We start from the raw sequence: 19,994 nt of genomic DNA, 5'->3' as shown, positions 1-19,994 counted from the left end.
TCTGTTTTCGACCCTTCGTGGTATTCTTAGACGACTCTACACGGTATCATTACGGAGTTCGGTTTGCATTTTTATGGAGTATGATGGGAGGATGGGAAATGCCTTTTTTTTTCTTTCGCAGTTATATGGGCTTTGCATGTTTTCAGCATATGTGACAGACAAGATGATGTTTCAAGACTTCGTTCAAAGAACGCTATCGCACCTTATTGGGTCGCGCAGTCTAATATGATATTACTCAAGACCAAAACTACTCCACGTAAGTGTTCATGTTCAAGATCCAAGGTGCGCGAGCACAACTGTAACGTGCAAAGCAATCTATCCGAAAAGGCCAATGAGAGATGAATCTCAATCTATACACAGGTAAGACAATCCACACTATTCAAATCAATTGCGCCCAAGTCTCTCCTCCAGATCCTCAGTGAGCTCATAAGCAGGAAGATACTGGCCATCAGCTTGAGCCCCAAGCCGCAATCTCGGATTAGGATGCGTATCAGACGTGCCGCCAAGACTGGTATATCCCTCATCATAGAGCGAGCAATACTTCAAGTCCAGATGCCGAATAAATGCCCAAATCTCCGCATAATGCCAATCGATCACGGGATGCACGCGCACAAAATCCGGCCACCCCCCATCCGTCCGATCAAAGTGCGTCAGCTGCGCACCATGCGGGTCCGTCCGCCTTGTACCAACAAATATCGCCCGGATCCCAGGGTGACGCGCCAGATAATCCTCAAAACTCGAGCGAAGCGTCGAATCTGGCGGCGCAGTCGTGTACTTCGTAATAGCAAGATGATAGGCTTCAGCAGAGGAGATGACGAAGTCTTCAACTGCACCGAAGGGATCAGGCGGGAGCGCATAGATGGCCGGGATGACCGTCGCAGCAGCTATTTGGGCCTCTGCGTCGAGGTCTGCGGGGGAGGAGTTCGTATCATTTGCGGTTGCAGTGGTGGGGTGTGAGTCGTTGCGGACGCGGCTTGGATGCAACCCGGCCAGAAACAGAATTAGTAGGACTAGACAGTCCTTCCCGCCGTTGTAGGAGACGGAGAGCTCCGAGAGCTTGTATCGCTGCAGCGCGGTGTTGACTACGTCTAGCGAGATGCGCGTTTGTCGTTGCACCGAGGCTAGCAGTGTGTCCGGGGCGTGGGGTTCGTTTAGGAAGGCTTGTACGCGGGCGTGGATTCTTGCGATCACGGTTGGGAGAGGGGGGGATTGGTTCGTCGTCGGTTGAGTCGTTGGTGGGTTGGTTGGTGTAGGCTGTCCCATTCTGGTTCGGGTCGGGGACTTCATTGGGAGGGATCGGTTGCTTCAATGGTTGGGAGGTTGTTGGTGACAGGGGCGGGAATGGTTTGAGGTGATCTTGCGGCCGGTATGGCGCATTCTTTGCAGTGGGTTCAGTCATGCTTGTGTTTTGAGGTGAGGTTGACAGAGCGAGGTTCGGGGCGGGGTGTGGGTTTCTCGGGGAGACACAACTTAATCCACTGCGGGGATACAACGCATGTCAAGTAGATATCTGTATCTGTAGATATGTCTGTATGCCTAGGCAGTATGAAGCTCGATATAAAGAAAATTGGAAACTTGGCCGGAATCCCCGCGCCTCCCCGCAGTTCCTCGGTGGAACTCGGTAGATTCTCATGGATTTGGGATATCGGAGATACACCTGCGCATGTGTAATTCTTAATACAATTTACTAAATGCACTTTGAAAAACGCTTAATTGCGACCATGGCTGTGTCAATTCATAAAGTAGATCCCCAAACGCCGGTAACGCTCAGAAGAAACAGAAAAAAAAAGGGTCAAATCAGCCCAACACTTTCATCTTCTTCTTTTTCTTCTTCTCGTCACCACCAGGTTTGCGCCCCTTCTGGAAATCCCGCCAGCTGCCAATGCGTTCTTCGCGCGTATCCTCCCACTTCTTCTCATTGTCGCGCTTCCGCTTGCGCGCCTCAAGCTCTTCTTCTTCCTTGCGCTGCTCACGACCTTCCTCCTGCAAGCGCGCCTTGAGCTGTCGCCGGCGTCGCGCTTCTTCTTCCAATAGGACTTGGACCGTCTTCTTCCGCCATTCGACCTTAAACTCATCGGTCTTGAGCTCGGGGGAGTCGAGTGTGTACTTGTGTTCGCGGATCAACAGGCGGCGCGCGTCGGCGATACATTCATCCAGGTATTCACGTTGTTTCTCGTCCAGAAGAGCTGTCTGCGCTTTTTTGAGTCGATCGAAGGCATCTGGAGCAGCGGGGTTCTTCGTCTTGTCGGGGTGGATCAAGAGTGAGATCTTGCGGTATTGGATTTTGATATCTTTCTCTGTAACACCGGGTTGGAGGTCCAGGACGGCGTAGCTGCAGTGGATTAATATTTGTAGAATATATAGAGGGGAAGTACTCCATTGTAGAGCTCCAGGAAGATTGGACTTACGAATCGAGGCTGAATGCCTTGCGAATGCGGTCGATCTCGACATCCTGTGTCGCGTGTCAGTCGGAACATAGATGTATAGCGTGCAGAGGAAGACATCATACCTTACTATACTCAGAGGCCTCTTTCTCCAGAGAGTCGAGGAAATCCTTGTCGTCGTCCGACATGTTGCCTTGTGCGGATTCTTTTGAAGTAGAGATGTTCCTGGCGCTCATGAGACCAAGACCTCAAATAGATAAGACAGCGGGCCCGGGCTTATCAGCCGCTGAGTCAGCGCGAGATCGCGCAGGACATAATCGCCAACAAACATAAGAGTACTCGTCCGCTTGTGCTTCTCTCCTTCATAACAGCTTTGGTAAGCTGAACATCTAGTCAGTCTAAATTAATATCGAATTCTCCATATAAGACACCAAATTCGTTGAAGACATAAAAGGTCTGGTTATAGATATCGCATGTACCTGCTTAGTTCCCACCGCTTTCCCCACCGCCTTCGTTTTTCACCCCCAAGTGAAAAAAGATGTTTTCACCGCCCGCCAACTTTCAAGATTCAACTCAAACCACATCATGGCGCCCCGAGCAGTTAAAGGGAAGTCGAAGCCTCACCAGGAGAACGGAAGGGTCTTGAAACGAAAGCGTGGCGAGGATAGCTTGGCAGCGCTCATCAAACAGGTCGAGGACCTCGATCTCAAAACCCCCGTCAAAAACTTCTCCGATCTCCCACTCTCCGAACCGACAGCCAAAGGCCTTGCAGCCTCTCATTTCAAAACCCTTACCGACATTCAATCGCGTGCTATCAACCATGCATTCAAGGGACGCGATATCCTCGGTGCGGCCAAAACCGGTAGCGGAAAGACTCTCGCATTCCTAGTACCCATTCTCGAGAATCTCTATCGCAAGAAGTGGACCGAGTTGGATGGTCTCGGCGCACTCGTTCTTTCGCCTACACGTGAACTAGCGATTCAGATTTTCGAGGTGCTTCGCAAGATCGGGAGATACCACAATTTCTCTGCCGGTTTGATTATCGGCGGAAAGAGTCTGCGCGAGGAACAAGACCGCCTGGGACGTATGAACATCCTGATTTGCACACCCGGTCGAATGCTGCAACATTTGGATCAGACGGCTATGTTTGAGACAAATAACTTGCAGATGCTGGTGCTGGACGAAGCCGACCGTATCATGGATATGGGCTTCCAGAAGACCGTGGATGCTATCATCGACCATCTCCCAAAACAGCGCCAGACTATGCTGTTCAGTGCCACACAGACCAAGAAGGTCGGTGATTTGGCTCGTTTGAGTCTGCAGGAACCCGAGTATGTCTCGGTCCACGAAGCAGCCGCCTCCGCCACTCCCTCAACTCTTCAACAACACTACACCATTACTCCACTCCCGCAGAAGCTTGATACCCTTTGGAGTTTCATTCGCAGCAACCTGAAATCTAAAACAGTGGTCTTCTTGTCATCGGGCAAGCAAGTTCGATACGTATACGAATCACTAAGGCAATTACAGCCTGGTATTTCCTTGCTCCATTTGCACGGGCGGCAGAAACAAGGAGGACGACTAGATATCACGACGAAGTTCTCTCAAGCCCAACACGCTGTCCTTTTCGCTACCGATGTTGTTGCTCGTGGTCTGGATTTCCCGGCTGTGGATTGGGTTATCCAGTTGGACTGTCCCGAAGATGCCGATACCTACATTCATCGTGTCGGACGGACGGCCCGTTACGAGCGTGTTGGTCGTGCTGTGCTTTTCCTCGATCCTAGTGAGGAGAAGGGATTCCTCAAGCAGCTTGAGCACAAGAAAGTGCCCATTGAGAAGATCAACATCAAGTCGAACAAGCAGCAGAGTGTTAAGAACCAGCTACAGAACATGTGTTTCAAGGATCCAGAGCTGAAATATCTGGGACAGAAAGCTTTCATCTCCTATGTGAAGTCGATTTACGTGCAAAAGGACAAGGAGACATTTAGGATCAAGGAGCTTCCGTTGGAAGAGTATGCAGCCAGTCTGGGTCTTCCCGGTGCTCCACGTATTAAGTTCATCAAGGGTGATGATGCGAAGGAGCGCAAGAACGAATCCTGGAGAATGGCACAAATGTCCGGTGATGACGACTCAGAGACAGAGAAGAAGAAGGATGAGAAGGAGGTGCGGACACGGTATGACCGTATGTTCGAGCGACGCAACCAGGGCGTGCTGGCGGAGCACTACTCGAAGCTCATCAACGACGATGGCACGATGGTGGCTATCAACGCGCCCAAGGACGCCGACGCGGACATCGACGACGAGGCCGACGAGGATGCCGACTTCCTCTCAGTCAAGCGCCGATTCGCCGCAGGCGACGCAGACCTCGGCGGGAAGAGCGATTCTTCGGACTCGGAAGATTCAGATGCCGAGCCAAAGACCAAGGACGTCAAGATGGTGCACTTGGACGGCCAGGACCCACTACTCATCGACTCAAAGCGACGCGAGAAGCTGCTCAAGTCGAAGAAGAAGCTCCTCAAGTTCAAGGGCAGGGGTACGAAATTGGTCTACGACGAGGAGGGCAATCCCCACGAGGTGTACGAAATGGAAGACGAAGAGGCGTTCAAGGCCCGCGGCGACGTCGACGCTCAGCGCGAGAAGTTCCTCGAGGCCGAGGCGGAGCGCACTCGCCAGGCTGATATCGAGGACAAGGAGGTTATGCGCGGGAAGCGACGCGAGAAGAAGGAGAAGCGCAAGGCGCGCGAGCGTGCCGAGGCCCAGGCCGAGATGTCAGAGGAAGAAGGAGAAGGTGGTCTCTCGCATCTCCCCCATGTGCCTTTCGAGATCCCCGGCTCCGATGCAGACTCTGCCTCGGAGCGCGACGAGCCCCGTCCCAGCAAGAAGCAGCGTGTCTCTTTTGCCGAGCCGGACAGCGACGACGACAAGCCCGGCAAGAAGAGCCAGGCTCCTCCCAAGTCTATCGAAACTCTGGGAGATTTGGAGGCTTTGGCCAGCGGATTGCTTGGTTAATGTACATTTTCATGGTTTGGGTTTGTGAGGTCTTATATGGCGTATGTTTTCCAACCAAAAATCTCTTTATTGAGGTTTAAAAGCACAGTGAATATGAAAGCGATAATTTTTAGACATAGCATATAGTATTTTTACATTCTTACACTTTACATTTTCACACGTGGAGATGGTGTACATAAGATGTCTAAATAAGCTCTAAAAGCCGCCTGGGCACTTAATTAACGTGCCATGTGGTTAGAAGCTTGGAAGTCACCTTCGACCTATAAAATCCCAAATCGGAAGGTGGAGCCGGACCTCAGATTTCCTTGACACATCAACGTCGCATTTGAACGGTCAGGCCCCGCCGACTCATCGATGGCTTCAATCACGCCATCGGGGAAAAACCTGAGACTTATTTGGAGGGAATTTTTCCCCTTTCCTTGTATCCATCTTTATCTCGACTAGTCACGGTCGATGTTGGATCGATCTAAATAATCGGGTACCAGAAACGTGGGTTTCCACGTGGGGGTCACGCGACTTAGGGCTTGGACACCTGAAACATCCTACCTAGCGTAGTTAGGTAGGTACATACATACCAAAAACAGGTGAGTGACGATATCAGATAATTCGAGCTTTCCTTTTTCATATATATTCATGATATATTGTACTAACACAAATCTAGTGGATACTTCTGTATCAATATCCATTTCCACGTCATGGCCGACATCGAGAAACACCCGGCAGCTGAGCCCTCCAAAGGCCCAGGTGATGTTCAAGCAAACCCATTTGTCAATGCAGACAAGCTGGCTCGCCGCTTGTCTGGGCGTCAGGTGCAGATGATCGCTATTGGCGGTACCATCGGCACCGGTCTGTTCCTTGGCACGGGCTCGTCACTCGCCAAGGGCGGGCCTGCTTCAACGCTTATTGCCTACGCTATCTGCGGTGGCATTGTCTTTGTAACTATGTTATGTCTCGGTGAAATGGCGGCGTTTATGCCCGTTGCTGGATCTTTCTGTACCTATGCTGGGTCAGTGTTATCTTTTTCTTGAAAAAGAATACCTGGACAATTGCTAACTTGTTTGACAGTCGCTTCGTGGATGATGCGCTTGGATTCGCATTAACTTGGAATTATTGGTTTAATGATGCCGTCTCTACCGCATCAGATATCATTGCTTTACAGCTTTTGTTGCAATATTGGACAGATAATTTCCCAGGGTGGGCAATTAGTCTAATCTTCTTGGTTGTTGTCATTGCATTGAATGTCTTATCTGTGAGGGTTTATGGCGAGGTATGTGTATATGGCTTCCATTCCATTGCGGCTGATCTGATGGTTCCTGTCTAGATTGAATACTGGCTGAGTTTACTCAAAGTCATCACTATTGTTGTAAGTGCCATCCCTTGCAAACACTCGCACACCCAGCTAATGCCATTTCCAGATCTTTATCATCCTCGGCATTGCTGTGAACTGCGGAGGAAATACAGATCACCAATACATCGGCGGCAAAAACTGGCATAAAGCCGACGCACCCTTCGTCGATGGAATTGGCGGCTTTGCATCAGTATTTGTCACAGCTTCCTTCGCATAGTATGTCGGCTCATCTTACCATTCATTCCGTTCAATGACCTCAATTCTAACAACCAAACAGCGGCGGCACCGAATCCATCGCCATCACAGCCGGCGAAACTAAAAGCCCCGCGAAAACAATGCCAAAAGTCGTCCGCAACGTCTTCTGGCGTATCCTTCTCTTCTACCTTCTCTCAATCCTCATCATTGGCCTGAATGTACCATACGACTACCCAGGTCTCTCAGACGGCGACACAAAAACCAGCCCTTTCACCATCGTCTTCCAGCAAGCCGGCTCCGCAGTGGCTGGCAGCTTTATCAACGCCGTAATCATGACGTCCGTTATCTCAGCCGCAAACCACGCCCTCTTCGCCGGATCTCGTCTTCTATTTACTCTTGCAGTCGATGGTTATGCGCCTAAATTCTTCGGTCATCTCAACCGTTTCCAAGTTCCGTGGGTGGCTGTCCTCGCGACATCCGTGATCAGCGGTCTCTGTTTCGGAGCCAGCTATATCGGCGCTGGAAAGTTGTGGTCCTGGCTGCAGAATATTGTCGGCGTCTCGAACCAGCTCTCGTGGATTTGTATCGGTCTTGCTTCTCTGCGGTTCCGCTCGGCGGTCCGGGCTCAGGGCATTGAGCATCTTCTTCCTTTTAAGAATTGGACGTATCCGTATGGTCCCATCTTTGCTGTTGGGCTTAATATTGTCCTTGTTCTTGTTCAGGGATGGAAGTGCTTCAGTCCGCATTTCAAGAAGGTCGATTTTGTCTCGTTTTATATTGAGATTCCGATCATGATTTTCATGTTCTTGGCTTGGAAGCTGATCAAGAACACTAAGTTTGTTAGGAAGTCTAATATGGATTTGAGGACGGACCGTTATGATCCTTCTCAGGAGGATGGGCCTGAGGGCCTGGTTACGGAGATAAAGACGGGTGCTTGGGGTAAAGCCCAACGATTTGGGCAGTGGTTGTTCTTTTAGTCTTGCCTTATTTTCTTTTATTGTGATACCTCCTGTCTACTACCATACCCTGCATATATTTACTGTTTCTCACCATGTTTACTGTATTTTTCTTTCTTTCTTTCTTTTAGGTTACATTGGGTGTCATCTGAACAGTCCTCGTCAGTTACAGAGTATGGAGCTGCTTTCCATGTTGTACTGCTACATTCAGTCTCCAGGCTATCACGCTTACGCCGGGAAGATAACTAAAGCACTTTGAAGAGAGTGTGATGATATCGCTTTGCGTGATGATCACTAAGTTTCACAGGAGACTGACAACGGTGTGGGGCTTAGCATCCTACCTACTTCGTCCCAATTCATGGTCATTTTCCGTAATATACAGGTAGACTACTGGATCCATGGGAGTCACAGCATCGACTGATTACCTAGGTAACTTGCGGGAAGAAATGGAGTGGAAGGGAAAAAAAGAGACTCCGATAGGGGGAATCGAACCCCCGGCTGCCGTGTGAGAGACGGCGATGTTAGCCACTACACCATATCGGATGGTCAGAATTTCTTCCACAAATTACACTTTTGGACTAGCAGCCACCCTTCGGGTTTAGCGTAATTTCACAATGATAAAATTCTCTGACTAAGTAAGTACCAAAATGGTCTGGTCTTGACAATCTGTTTAGACCCAAATTAGTAACCTTGGTTGGAATATTGGATTCCGATATTATTAACCAAGACCTGTTCGTTTTTCTTCACTGACCAGCTCCAACCTCCTAACATCCAACAACACGAAAAATGCACCCCAGGAACGATCTCTTAACGGATGTGGATCCCTCCAGAATCAATATTATTAGGGAGATTACGCGCTCTGATGCCTCTTCTATATTTGAGGTAGATCTGGACGGACAAAAGTATGCATTGAAGCTTTTCCATGACAACGGTGACCCTGGATATACCGAGAAAGGTCGTGATCTGAACCGATTTCGTTGCGAATCTAATGCATACAAAAAACTCCTCACTTCTGGTGTCTGTGATCGCAGCTTCGTTCCAAAATTCTACGGCTATATCGACCGAGTGGATCCGGCTATATTCCATCCTGCTTTAAAACATTTCACCCAGGACAAGTTGAAGCCGAGAGCAATATTATTAGAATACCTCCCGAATGCAGAGAGTCTAAACTGCGTGAATTACGTGGATACGCTCTATCCCCAGGCAATTAAGGGCATGAAGGAGATACATAGGGCGGGCGTTCACCACCGAGATGTCTACCCTAGAAACCTTCTCCTTGTTCGTGGAAACCCAGATAGGTTGGTCTGGATTGACTTTGATGTTGCAACGACCTTACACCGACTTTGGACCTCAACAGCTAAATTACTGTGACCACGAAATTGCACTTGTGAAGGGATTAGGGGAAGTACTTGTAAGGCTCCGTTGTCTCCTATGTTATAGGCATTTAGCATGCTGACTGACGAGAATAGAAAGAAGATCAAGCTGAGGGACTTCCTCCAAATACAAAATTTTATTAAAGGCATCATGATTCTCCCTCAAAATAATGAGGAGACGCTGCATCTGCTCGCCACATCAACCATCAGCGCCAAACCAAGCAAAATGAATATTGTCAACCTCATAAAGCCGCTTCTCATCTCGCTCAATGAAGCAGATATTCCGGTTTGTGTGATTGGGGAGGTTGTCTTAAACTACTACAATGTACCTCGAGTCGTTCATGTAAGTCTTCGCTATCACGACACCGCCAAAGGATTATACTTTTCTCACGTCTGGTAGGATATCGAGATTTGTGTCCCTGGGTTATCGCTGCCAGAGGTCGTATCCAATGTGTCCTCGACCACCGAGACTACGATCTATTCACAGAATACAAGAGAGGATTCCCAACATTCAAGGCATCAAATACCAGTCTCCGGTTAATCGTCTTCCCCGACACGCATTTCGGCATCGCTCCCCTACGCCAGAGCATTGTACCGAGCGACGAAAGAGCATCGACTGCCTGCAGCAAACAAATACTTGATTTAGTCCCTCAGTGCGAAGTTCAGGATCTTCCTATACCCCGTCTGCCTAATCTGTTCACTGGGCTCTGCTCGAGATTCTTCGAGTCAGGAAATCTCATGGCTCGCATAGCCGTGGAGCAACTGGTCGATGGGATGAACCTCGATGACGATTGGATCGAAAGTAATCTAGGTGGGGCGACGATCAAAGTGAGGAATTTAGCCGCTCAGCTTGTCCTCGAAAAAGGATTTCGGCATGAAGAGGATATGGCTTTGGGAGCAATGCATTCTGACTTCGATGCTATCAGAATGCAGGATCTAAGCTCGATACCTGGGTCTGGTTTTTAATAGCTGTTGAATCGCTGGCTTGTAATAAGACTAAATCTTCATTGGAGTGTTTGTTTGTACTGGTTTCCGACTGAGCGCCAAAGTCGATTTTATCCTATAACAAAATGTCTGTTGGCTTTGGTTATTTCGTGGCGTTCCTAAGCGCCTAATATCTTGTGGGAGTTTACGGCCGCTAGGTCGAGCATTGCCTAGTTGGAAATCTCATTGCACATCACAAACATTTATCCCAGTGACGACTGGCTTGCCGCCCAGGATGTTGAGAATAAATTTCGGGCCGCTGTTGTACCTAGGTACGCTATACGTACCATTTTCCCTCTACCAGTGTCAGCATTAGAGGAAGCACATGGGGGCCATTTTGCATGGCATTCAAATCCCTATCTAGCGCTTGTGAGACTATTTTAAGTCCCACTATTTATATCGCAAGTGTGCATTGATGACATGACAAGCAACTAAATGTTTCCCAACCCCATCGACTTGCCCCGCAGATCCCTCCAAAGCGTTCTAAATGCCGGCCACGAGATCGACACATAAATAAGACTATTCCAGAACCCCTGCAAAGGAAGCACAAAACTTGACGCATAGTTAAGCCCGAACGAGAAGTCGTTGGGGCGAGCAAACGCGTATACTCGGTTAGCCGTCGAGGGAACCTGTACCAGATTAGATTTGGACGCTGCAATGAATTGAATTGAGTTGAGAATGTAACCACATACCCACGTCACAAGCAGCGCAATAAAGAACAGTATCGCGTATTTCGCATACGCCCACGCCGCAGAGCTCGCCTCTGTCGCCTTCCGCCGCTGCGTATGCGAGTCCCCGCCTTCGTGCCGCGCCGATTTGAGAGACCCCTCTGTGCGCAGCGTGATTGGGTCCGATTGGGGGCGACTCAGACCCTGAGTAGGCGCGGAGCTTTCCTCTGGGTCATGCTGTATGCTGAAGGGATCGATGGGGCCGTCCTCGATAGAGCCGGAGTATGGGCTAGACGAGGACACTGTGAAGCTGCGAGTGGGGAAATCACTGGCCGATACGGGCCGGTGCGTTGGCGCGAGGGAGGCAAATTCGTTGGTGACATGGGTACCCGAGCGTACGAGGGGGGCATCGGGCTGTGTGTCAGAGCCGAGGGACTCGATACCGCTGAGGTTACATAGCTCGCGGTGTCTCTGGTAGATGACGGATCCTGCGCGTAAGTAGATGGTGAAAGTGAGGAAGATGACGAACCACACAGGGCCGTAGAAGACGGCGATGCGGAGGTAGTCCCATGGCAATGTGACCCAGCACCAAAGCTATACAACGAATGTTAGAATTTTCAGAAGCTTAAGGAAAAGTTATATGGGTCTATGTGTGGTCTTACAATTGAGGAGCCGTAGACCCGGCCTCGGGCATGAGTGTGGATGAAGAAGTATATGAAGGATGGGATGAAGGGGAGGCCGTAGCAACACACGACATACACCCACTCGATCTGGCGCAGTTGCTCTGAGCCATACTTATGAAAGAAGGTTAGATAGACATTGCACGCCATGGCAAAGGCCCATAACGCGTCAGCGGGCATGAACCTATCTGCCATTAGATACGCACTTGACTATCGACACCTAATGAATCAAGCAAAGGGGGGGAGGGGGAGGGTGGAACTCTCACCACTGAATTAAAAAAGCCTGGAGCTGGCATAAGGGGCTACCAGACCCAGCCTGGATGCCCGATTGTGAAATCATCGTCGCTATATTAGCCATCATATTGCCCCAGGATGCATAGAAAACGAGGCGGTTGATCGGTTTCCGAAATGAGCGCGAGCTGATGAAACTAGCTATGATAACAAACGTGCCGACCAGCGAGATGGCAGAGCAGACGCGCTCCGTGACTGAGATAGCGACAAGCTGCCGCTGCGAGGGTGCGAGAGCCATGATGTCATGACCTAGATGGCGGCGGGCGCGGTGAGAATATTTCTAGCACTATAGGGTTCGGTCAAGATCCCATGCCCACCAATTCTATATAGAAGGAGGGGAAGAAGTAAGGTATGCAGCTGTTTTTACACAGTACAAGCGGCAAAGTCAGCCCCAGATAATGGTCGCGTGGTTTCTTCCTGGGGAGCACCCGTGGACCCGTGGACCCGGGAGGCAGTTAGTAATACAACACAAGCTCGGTGGCGCGGTGATAGTAACAAGAACCCATGGAAGCAGCCCGATTCACATAACTCTGTGGCGACTACGGATGCCAAGCAAGTGTCGAGACAGCCAGACAAATCAAGCCAGCACTGGAGCCGTTTCCGATAACGAATACTCGTCGACGTTAGTGTTATTCGTTATTCGCTTTCGCAATTGTAAACACCACGAACAATATTCGCAGTTATTATTCGTGAATTGAAATCATGCGGCTAATCATTTGCAGCACGAGCTGCGAATACGCACACGCTTCTCGCCCCTGCATGACAGGATCCTGGAGGCTTTGGATCGTCTAGCATATCGGGGCGGGCCGATATTGTCGTGCCCCGCTATTTACTTCAACTAAATAGAAATATTTTAGTACAAATATTAACTGGCGCCTAGGTAGTATTTGATGATTCATGATGCCAGGGCCTGTGAGTAAAATCAGTTCGAATCTGCTAAGTTGGGTATAATATAAAAACATCGCTCGATCCTAATTCCGATACCAACATATCAAAAAGAACCCAAAAAAGCCAAAGTCGATATTCGGAAGCTTTCTACGGAGTTACTTAACTAATGATTTTCTATAATAGTGACACTAGGTGTATATACTACGTAGATAACTATATAGTTCTGTAAGAATAGTAGATTTATTATCGGTATAGTTTTGGGGATACGGTCGCCCGTATCTTTAGAGATCTACGTACCTACCTAAGTAGTACCGAACCCTATTACTAAAGGCGCCTAGCTTCACAATTCCGCGTATAGAATCCTATTCTCTAAGCTATATGGCGATATATCGAATTCGACGTATTTAAATTGGTTTAAGAAAGGCGTTTAGAGGAGTTTTATAGTTGTGTGGTTATACCGATATACAAGCTATTTAAACTGCTAGTGAAATGTCGGCCTAGCGATATAAAAGTGTGTATTCTCGCTGCTATAAGCTCCGCCAGTGTAAAAATGTGCCCCGCAAGATAAGATCTATATGAACAAACGTGCTTTGCAGAGGTTTGTGTTAACAAAGTGTCGAACGGAATGCGGAGCATTATACCACTAGACCATAACAAAAACCAAGGTTAATTATCGTAAGTCTAGTGGGTTCATATGGGTTTGACACAAAGTCTCTAACAATGTGCAAGCACCTCTTTATGGTGTTGGAGACTAGTATTCGAGCGTTCGATAGTATTAAAAGAAGCAAAGACCCACCCAGCTTCCTCATAATCCCGTTTCTTCTTCGGGGGAGCATCATCGCATACAGTCACTAGCGAAAACAGCTTCCACCCTGAAGATTCAATAATCACTGCGGATTCCCCAACTAGGATTTACCCGCCCGTTCATCACAGTGGTCTAGGCCGATTACAAGCAAACAGTCTCAAAGCGGAGCAAACACCTTCATTTCTCTCCATCTGCAATTTGTCGCATCAGCGTGGCTCTAAATATCAATCCGCAGCTGCTAATACCAGGTTTCAGCATAAAGCTAAATCTGCCACCTAGCGTGAGAATCCGAGGTCTCTTCTTAAATATGGAAAGATGCGCTGACTGGCGGCTTCATGGCTTTCCCAATGCATTGGACATTCAAGCGGAGGGATGGCTACTTGTCGTATGCTTCAATAGTATTATGTTAGGCGACGGGTTACTTTTCTTAATTACCTTACCTAGGTCGGTACTCTACGAATTATACAGGTATCGCTCGGGGCCCGCGGCTCCGCGGCTCCGAAAGTGTAATTGTCAGCATTGGCGAATATCCAAAATGCCTTTGAAAGTCCTAATTATGAAAAGACAGGTCCCTTTCTTGAAGGAACTTGTCTATTTTCCTTGGTTTATAATTGCTCTGGAACCAAATCCTCACTTTACGGCATCGCGATCTAGTACACATTTCGCAAAGGGAAAATGATTGGGAGTAACTAGAGCACAGTGGCACCGCAAAAGTCGGTGACCCCAGCCTGACCGCCCTTTTCTGCCACCTGTATCCTGCCGTATTAAAAAGACTCCAACAAGTGGCGAGCGTGTCATTCTAGTCCATAGTCTATACATATGTAATATGAAAGCAGTAGGTCGACGTCCGCGGTGCCACTATATGTCATTTTTCTATGAGTTACTTTGGCAACGGGAATGGTAAGTAATCGCCGACTATACTCTGTACTGTATAGAATGAGGGAACCACCATTCTCTTCTCTTTTTTCCTCGGTTCATTTCCTAAACTCCACACTATCTCTTCAAACCGCTGCGGTATAAATTCTAGGGAAACTTTACCCCGCGTTCACTAACTAGTGGCGAAGATCTGAGCTAGAGATAAGCCCCTGCATTTAGAGAATCCACTTCCTTCATTCCCACTTTATCATCCTTCTACAAATGTTTCTGTATGAATAAACTAAGATGGATGCCACTTCTATTGCTAGTATGATCGACCCTCAAGAGGATGATTATATGTTGTCCGCGAAAATGCCAGCACAATTTCCGAGAGAGATACCCCAGATGCTCAGTGTTTTGGAGAGCAACAATTTCCCCAGCATGGGACACAACGACAGAGACCATTTTGCGAGATATATCACACCCTTGGACGATGAGATTAGAATGCAGCTTGAAGGAGGCGACGATAATTTAGATTGGAGCACGATCTCGAATCATATCCTAAGCCAGCCTCCTGCACACCCTGTATCTGATGTTGACGAAGAGATCGAAGGACTCCTCTTTCAGGATATTGCTACCAGGCCCCAGGCCAACTCCGACACCCGTCGGATCCATTCATCAAGCTCCACGCCTACCAACAATGTGCAAGATTCTAATGCACGTATTTCTCGATTGGGTGGATCTACAATCAGGAACCCTCGCAGACAAAACCATTCCTGCGACCAGTGCAGGTCATCCAAAAGAGCATGCAGTTTACCTCTCCGCGTTGGAATTAGTGGACAAAAGCCCTCGACACCTTGCGCAACTTGCAACGCACGCGGCCTGGAGTGTACCGTCGCATGGCTCGCCAGCAAGAAGTTCGAAAAGCAGAGTAGGAAGAAAGCAAGAACTTCATCCTACCTCCGAGAAGATAGTCATCCGCTCAATGCGGCAGACCTGAGCATCGTGGCAGAAGAACATCAAAGGATCGACGACCATACACGCTCCCGGTCTGAAAGCTTATCGACATTGGAAGTCGATTTAGCCCGACAACTAACTGCGCATGAAACCTGTGTGCAGCAATTCAACCTTTATGTTGATGTCTGTGATATGCCGCTATCACAATGCCTTTTGCATGGGAGCATGCCGCCCCGCTACTCTCTGGGAATTGCCGCTTTGGCACCATTGAGCAACAGTGTCCATCTGAACACTTATCTCGAGAAAGCGAATATGTGGATCGAGAGCTGCTGGGAATTGAATTCCAGTCCGTGGTCTTCGACCACCGTGGCACCACATACCTTTCGAACAGTTAGTCTTCTCGACTCTTTGTTCCAAGGAAAGTGCACGGAGCACTCTCGCCCATCACCATCGCGTGATGCCTCGATCAACGAAGCCTATAAATGGGTTGCAATAGCAACTGCTGCTCAATATGCTGTCGATAAGAGCCAGAGTCAAGGCAGAGAACATAGCCGTGATCTTGCACTCACTACATGGTGCAAGGCCCGGAAGATGGTCTTTAAGAATATCGCAGCATCTGGATCGTTTCGGCAGTCTTTGTCCCTTATACTCTTCGGCCTCATTTTGCGCCCCAAAGGTGACCTTGACGATGATGCCACACTTGAAGACTCCCGATTTGCGTTATGTGAAGGGATTCGCCGCCTTTATAATCTTTGCACTCGGGCATATGATTACGTTCATGAAATGCAAGAGGATGATCCAATGCAAGACGATAGAGGGATCGTCAACACTCGTTCAAAAATTTCCACCTGACGTGACTGCGAATGTTCTGGAATTGATAGGGGCGATATCATGGTTGACAGACATGACGAACTCTGTAATAATCGCCACGTCGCATGGGGAACTCTCTCCTATGGATCTCTCTATCTCCAAGGGTGATCGCAATCCTGATATTCCTCAAATACCTCGATTCTCGCCACATTCTCCCCAAAACGATAATTCGCCACCTACAGAAAATGAAAACCAATTAATCGATGATTCGATTTTATCACGGGCCATTTCGTCGGAGCAGACGATGATGACACTTCGGCGCTATGACATTTCGGATGCCAAATTGGGATATACAGTGAGACAATCAGGCTCACTTGTGATCCTTCTCTGGAAGTCACTGGCTTCCTTAATACTGGCCGAGAAGAATGTCCGAACAGGAAAGGTCGACTATGAAATGCTTCACTGGAGGTATAGAAGCACTTTGAAGCTTGTTAAGTTGTGGAGGACGACATTTGGAACTTTTGATGGTGCAACTACAACATTTCTCGAACAGTCATCCTCGGAAAATCGACGTATAGTTGCCTTCTGTTTGAATGATGGCGATCTAGCAGTTCTTTTATTCCATGAAACAACAAAGCAGCTTGAGATGAGCCTCTCTCAACTGCCCTCGACACCTGAGATGGAAAGGCTGTGCGAAGTTCTTCGATTGGACAGATTGGTTCGACAAGAGCAACGGCTCATGAGTGTGGCTCAAGTATCTACCATGGCCTCCATATGTCAAGGGATTTCGAGCCCTGGCTTCCAGGGCGAGAGTGGCATGAAAGCATGTGTGCAAGGCATTGGGGCACATCCTGTAAGTGACTTAGTCCATTAATTAAACTTCCTACTAATATTTTCGAAAGTATCCTACCTTGGTCGTGCAAGCAAATACGTTATCTGCCAAGGCTCTCGCTGAACAGGTGCATGTCCGAGTCAATGAAATGGACATGAAAGGGGCTTCTGAGGTGATGAAAGGACTGGAAACTTGCCTGCAGGCTTTACGTGGACTTGAGGAGACTCTTGTCACTTTCCCGGATGTATCGTGCTACAACAGCCAAATCGTGGTCTAATGGCCTTTAACCGAACTGTATAATCTCAAAGCACAGATATTTCCAGTAAGCTTGCCGATTGGACTTAACGACGAAGAATAGAGTATATTGCATCCAAGGACAAAAATGATACACGTGGACGCGCCCATTTAGTGCTCACAAATTTGCAGTGGGAGGTGCGGATCTTTTACGTTCGTCCCTGATCATGTCGCTCAACTTGTAGGCCATGGCACCGATGGGTGCAGTTGGATGTCCACTGATCTGCTCAGGGAAGACACTGGAATCTATAACACGGAAGCTCCTCACTCCGTGTACTTTGCATTCCAAGTCGACCACACTGGTATCACGCGATGGACCCATGCGTGCGGTGCCAACTGGATGATACAATGTAAAAGCTTTCTCTTTCGAAAAGCGGATCAGGTCATCGTCTGAGATCTTCTCAATGTGACTGCTCGAGTAAGGCCACCAGTACGACGAAGGGTCATCGTTAGTTGCAACTGGCTCAAAAAATTCCCGGAAGGCCGGGCTTCTTATTATGCGAAGGCAGACGCGGAGGCCCGTCAATAAAACTTTCAGATCATTGTCTTCCTCATCAGACAGGTACTTTGGATTTATTATGGCTAGGAAAGGAAGTGGTTAGCTTAGGAACTAGAAAATATAAAATTAACAGATTGAATTTTCTGGTGGACTCACGAGCATCAAAAGAGCTTTTGCTCTGCAGGGTAATCAAACCACTGCTTTGTGGGCGCAGGTGAATTGGGATGAGGCTAAAGACACTACTCCCATCAATTGCAGCTTCTTCGCCATGATGAATGAATGCAAGGGGTGCACCAATAAGTTCCAAATCTGGCCCAGTAGGACAAGATGTATGATCATTCGGTGGACCGGTTGTAGATTCAGGGAACCGGTAATCTGACGATCGGATAAAAGCAGCGGCCTCTCCTATATTGCTGGTGAGAGGGCCCTGTCCAAAGAGCATCCACTGGACGAGATATGGCAGGGCTCTGATATTGTTGGAAAGGTAATCGAGAGTTTTTCCCGATTTGGCCTTGCAGAGAATGGCAGTTGTGCAGAGATGGTCTTTCATATTCTTACCAACCGCATCATTCTCCCGAACAACCGGAATGCCATGGGCCTTTAGCTCCTCAGCCGGACCAACCCCACTCAACATCAGAGTCTGAGGTGTATTAACTGTGCCCCCACAGAGAATGACCTCCCTTCGCGCATGTACTTGGAAACGGGCCCCCTCGCGGTTCGTCTGAAGCTCGACGCCGATGGCTATAGGTTCTTTTGCACTGAGGCAATCGAAAAGAACACGTGTAACATGAGCATGACACGCAACGCTAAGATTCGGTCTTTGCAGGACACTAGGGGATAGGTAAGCGGTGGCAAGGGATGAGCGTTGCCCTTTCGGATCGATGAATGTTTGAAATCGAGTGACACCGAGGGTACCGTTCGTAGTATTCACATCTGCACTACGAGGAATACCTGCATCTTGACAGGCTGGTATAAATCCATCCTCGATGATCTCAGATAGCCAGGAGTACCCGGTTTGCCAACAGCCCGAAGACCCACGGTGCTCAGTATCGATCGCAGGGCGTGCTGAATCTGGAGTAAACATCTCCATGCGTCGCAGGTAAGGCGCCAGGTCATTGAAACTCCAGCCCTCACATCAATGAACAGACGCCCATTCGTCGAAATCGGAAGGCGAACAATGATGATACATCATAGCATTAAGCGAAGTACTACCTCCGATCAGACGTCCACGAGGCCAATAGAGCCGGCGTGCTGCCAGGCCTGGTTGCTCCACTGTGTAGTAATCCCAGTCATCTTCGGTGTGGAAGAGCTTAGGGAACATCAGTGGAACCTTCGATTCCAGGACCTTGGTGTTGTCGCCGCCTGCTTCGAGAAGGAGAACAGAGGTGTTCTTGTCCTCGGACAGTTTGCTGGCAAGGACGCAGCCGGCCGCGCCTGCGCCAACGATGACTTCTGAAAGGTTAGCCTCAGCAACCTAATCCAAAGATACTTCACAATTGTTCATACCGTAGTCATAGCTCTGAAGCGTCCGTAGAGCTGAGGCGTAGGTCACCGGTGGCCCCGTACGAAGCTGGGGCGTAGCGTAGTGGAGTGGGTTATGCAACGGATTCCGGCGTTGGCCCATACTGAGATAGTGAAGGAAGGAATTGCTTTAGAAGCCCTATATTTCTTATGTGGAGATTTGTCGTACTTATAATATCTTGCCCGACGTTGAAATTCGCCGACACACACTCTGCCCTCAATCCAATCCATATTCTCCTCGTCCCTCCTCCCCAAAGCATATCATCACCCTATCCTCAGACAGAAAGGAACTGCAATCTGCGAACGAGCAAAACCGCGGAGCCGCTGGGGTTACTTTACCGCTTTGCCATTTATGAATTTTGCTCACTGCGGTTCCGCTGCGGTTCCGCGACGAAGTGACATCCTCACGGACCGAGTTCGCCGAAAATGTCTCTTATTCTTTGAAACATTCTTCCTGGTTTACTGTGACTTCCTAACTTTAGATTCGGACGCCATCCTCACGTCCGTTGTCGTATGAACCCATGAACCCGGGACAAGAGTTTTACACATTATTGGGGGCGAGACAAGACCACAGTAAAATTCATTTCTCATTGATCATATTTACCACCGAATTACTACACCAACTTTGCCTTACACGGAGAAGACACC

At 48.7% G+C, this 19,994-nt stretch overlaps 8 protein-coding genes across 8 annotated transcripts; 4 read left to right on the top strand and 4 right to left on the bottom strand.

The window, feature by feature from the left end:
• Positions 1-384: 384 nt before the first annotated feature.
• On the bottom strand, positions 385-1,399 carry N7489_000262 (FAD synthase; the record flags this gene model as incomplete). The annotated part of the gene is made up of 2 exons (XM_056706017.1): positions 385-1,121; positions 1,168-1,399. 2 exons carry the CDS (start codon positions 1,397-1,399, stop codon positions 385-387), a joined length of 969 nt encoding a protein of 322 aa, XP_056570319.1.
• Positions 1,400-1,797: 398 nt separating this feature from the next.
• On the bottom strand, positions 1,798-2,620 carry N7489_000261 (uncharacterized protein; the record flags this gene model as incomplete). The annotated part of the gene is made up of 3 exons (XM_056706016.1): positions 1,798-2,332; positions 2,409-2,452; positions 2,510-2,620. 3 exons carry the CDS (start codon positions 2,618-2,620, stop codon positions 1,798-1,800), a joined length of 690 nt encoding a protein of 229 aa, XP_056570318.1.
• Positions 2,621-2,969: 349 nt separating this feature from the next.
• Positions 2,970-5,390, top strand: dbp4 (RNA-dependent ATPase HCA4; the record flags this gene model as incomplete). The annotated part of the gene is made up of 1 exon (XM_056706015.1): positions 2,970-5,390. One exon carries the CDS (start codon positions 2,970-2,972, stop codon positions 5,388-5,390), a length of 2,421 nt encoding a protein of 806 aa, XP_056570317.1.
• Positions 5,391-6,085: 695 nt separating this feature from the next.
• Positions 6,086-7,910, top strand: N7489_000259 (amino acid permease; the record flags this gene model as incomplete). The annotated part of the gene is made up of 5 exons (XM_056706014.1): positions 6,086-6,396; positions 6,456-6,657; positions 6,712-6,753; positions 6,806-6,954; positions 7,016-7,910. 5 exons carry the CDS (start codon positions 6,086-6,088, stop codon positions 7,908-7,910), a joined length of 1,599 nt encoding a protein of 532 aa, XP_056570316.1.
• A 765-nt stretch (positions 7,911-8,675) lies between these two features.
• Positions 8,676-10,228, top strand: N7489_000258 (uncharacterized protein; the record flags this gene model as incomplete). The annotated part of the gene is made up of 4 exons (XM_056706013.1): positions 8,676-9,187; positions 9,359-9,548; positions 9,598-9,605; positions 9,700-10,228. The coding sequence occupies 4 exons, from the start codon at positions 8,676-8,678 to the stop codon at positions 10,226-10,228; spliced, it is 1,239 nt and encodes a 412-aa protein (XP_056570315.1).
• A 449-nt stretch (positions 10,229-10,677) lies between these two features.
• On the bottom strand, positions 10,678-12,123 carry N7489_000257 (uncharacterized protein; the record flags this gene model as incomplete). The annotated part of the gene is made up of 3 exons (XM_056706012.1): positions 10,678-11,508; positions 11,577-11,778; positions 11,861-12,123. The coding sequence occupies 3 exons, from the start codon at positions 12,121-12,123 to the stop codon at positions 10,678-10,680; spliced, it is 1,296 nt and encodes a 431-aa protein (XP_056570314.1).
• Positions 12,124-14,838: 2,715 nt separating this feature from the next.
• Positions 14,839-17,309, top strand: N7489_000256 (Zn(II)2Cys6 transcription factor domain-containing protein; the record flags this gene model as incomplete). The annotated part of the gene is made up of 3 exons (XM_056706011.1): positions 14,839-16,222; positions 16,272-17,053; positions 17,103-17,309. The coding sequence occupies 3 exons, from the start codon at positions 14,839-14,841 to the stop codon at positions 17,307-17,309; spliced, it is 2,373 nt and encodes a 790-aa protein (XP_056570313.1).
• A 135-nt stretch (positions 17,310-17,444) lies between these two features.
• Positions 17,445-19,449, bottom strand: N7489_000255 (GMC family oxidoreductase; the record flags this gene model as incomplete). The annotated part of the gene is given in 4 exon segments (XM_056706010.1): positions 17,445-17,908; positions 17,982-18,954; positions 18,970-19,277; positions 19,332-19,449. The coding sequence occupies 4 exon segments, from the start codon at positions 19,447-19,449 to the stop codon at positions 17,445-17,447; spliced, it is 1,863 nt and encodes a 620-aa protein (XP_056570312.1).
• Between the last annotated feature and the right edge of the window lie 545 nt (positions 19,450-19,994).

The sequence above is a fragment of the Penicillium chrysogenum genome (genome assembly GCF_028827035.1).
Source record: "Penicillium chrysogenum strain IBT 35668 chromosome Unknown utg000001l_segment0_segment0, whole genome shotgun sequence".
NCBI classification, from domain to species: domain Eukaryota; kingdom Fungi; phylum Ascomycota; class Eurotiomycetes; order Eurotiales; family Aspergillaceae; genus Penicillium; species Penicillium chrysogenum.
This window is presented reverse-complemented; position numbering and strand designations above follow the sequence as displayed.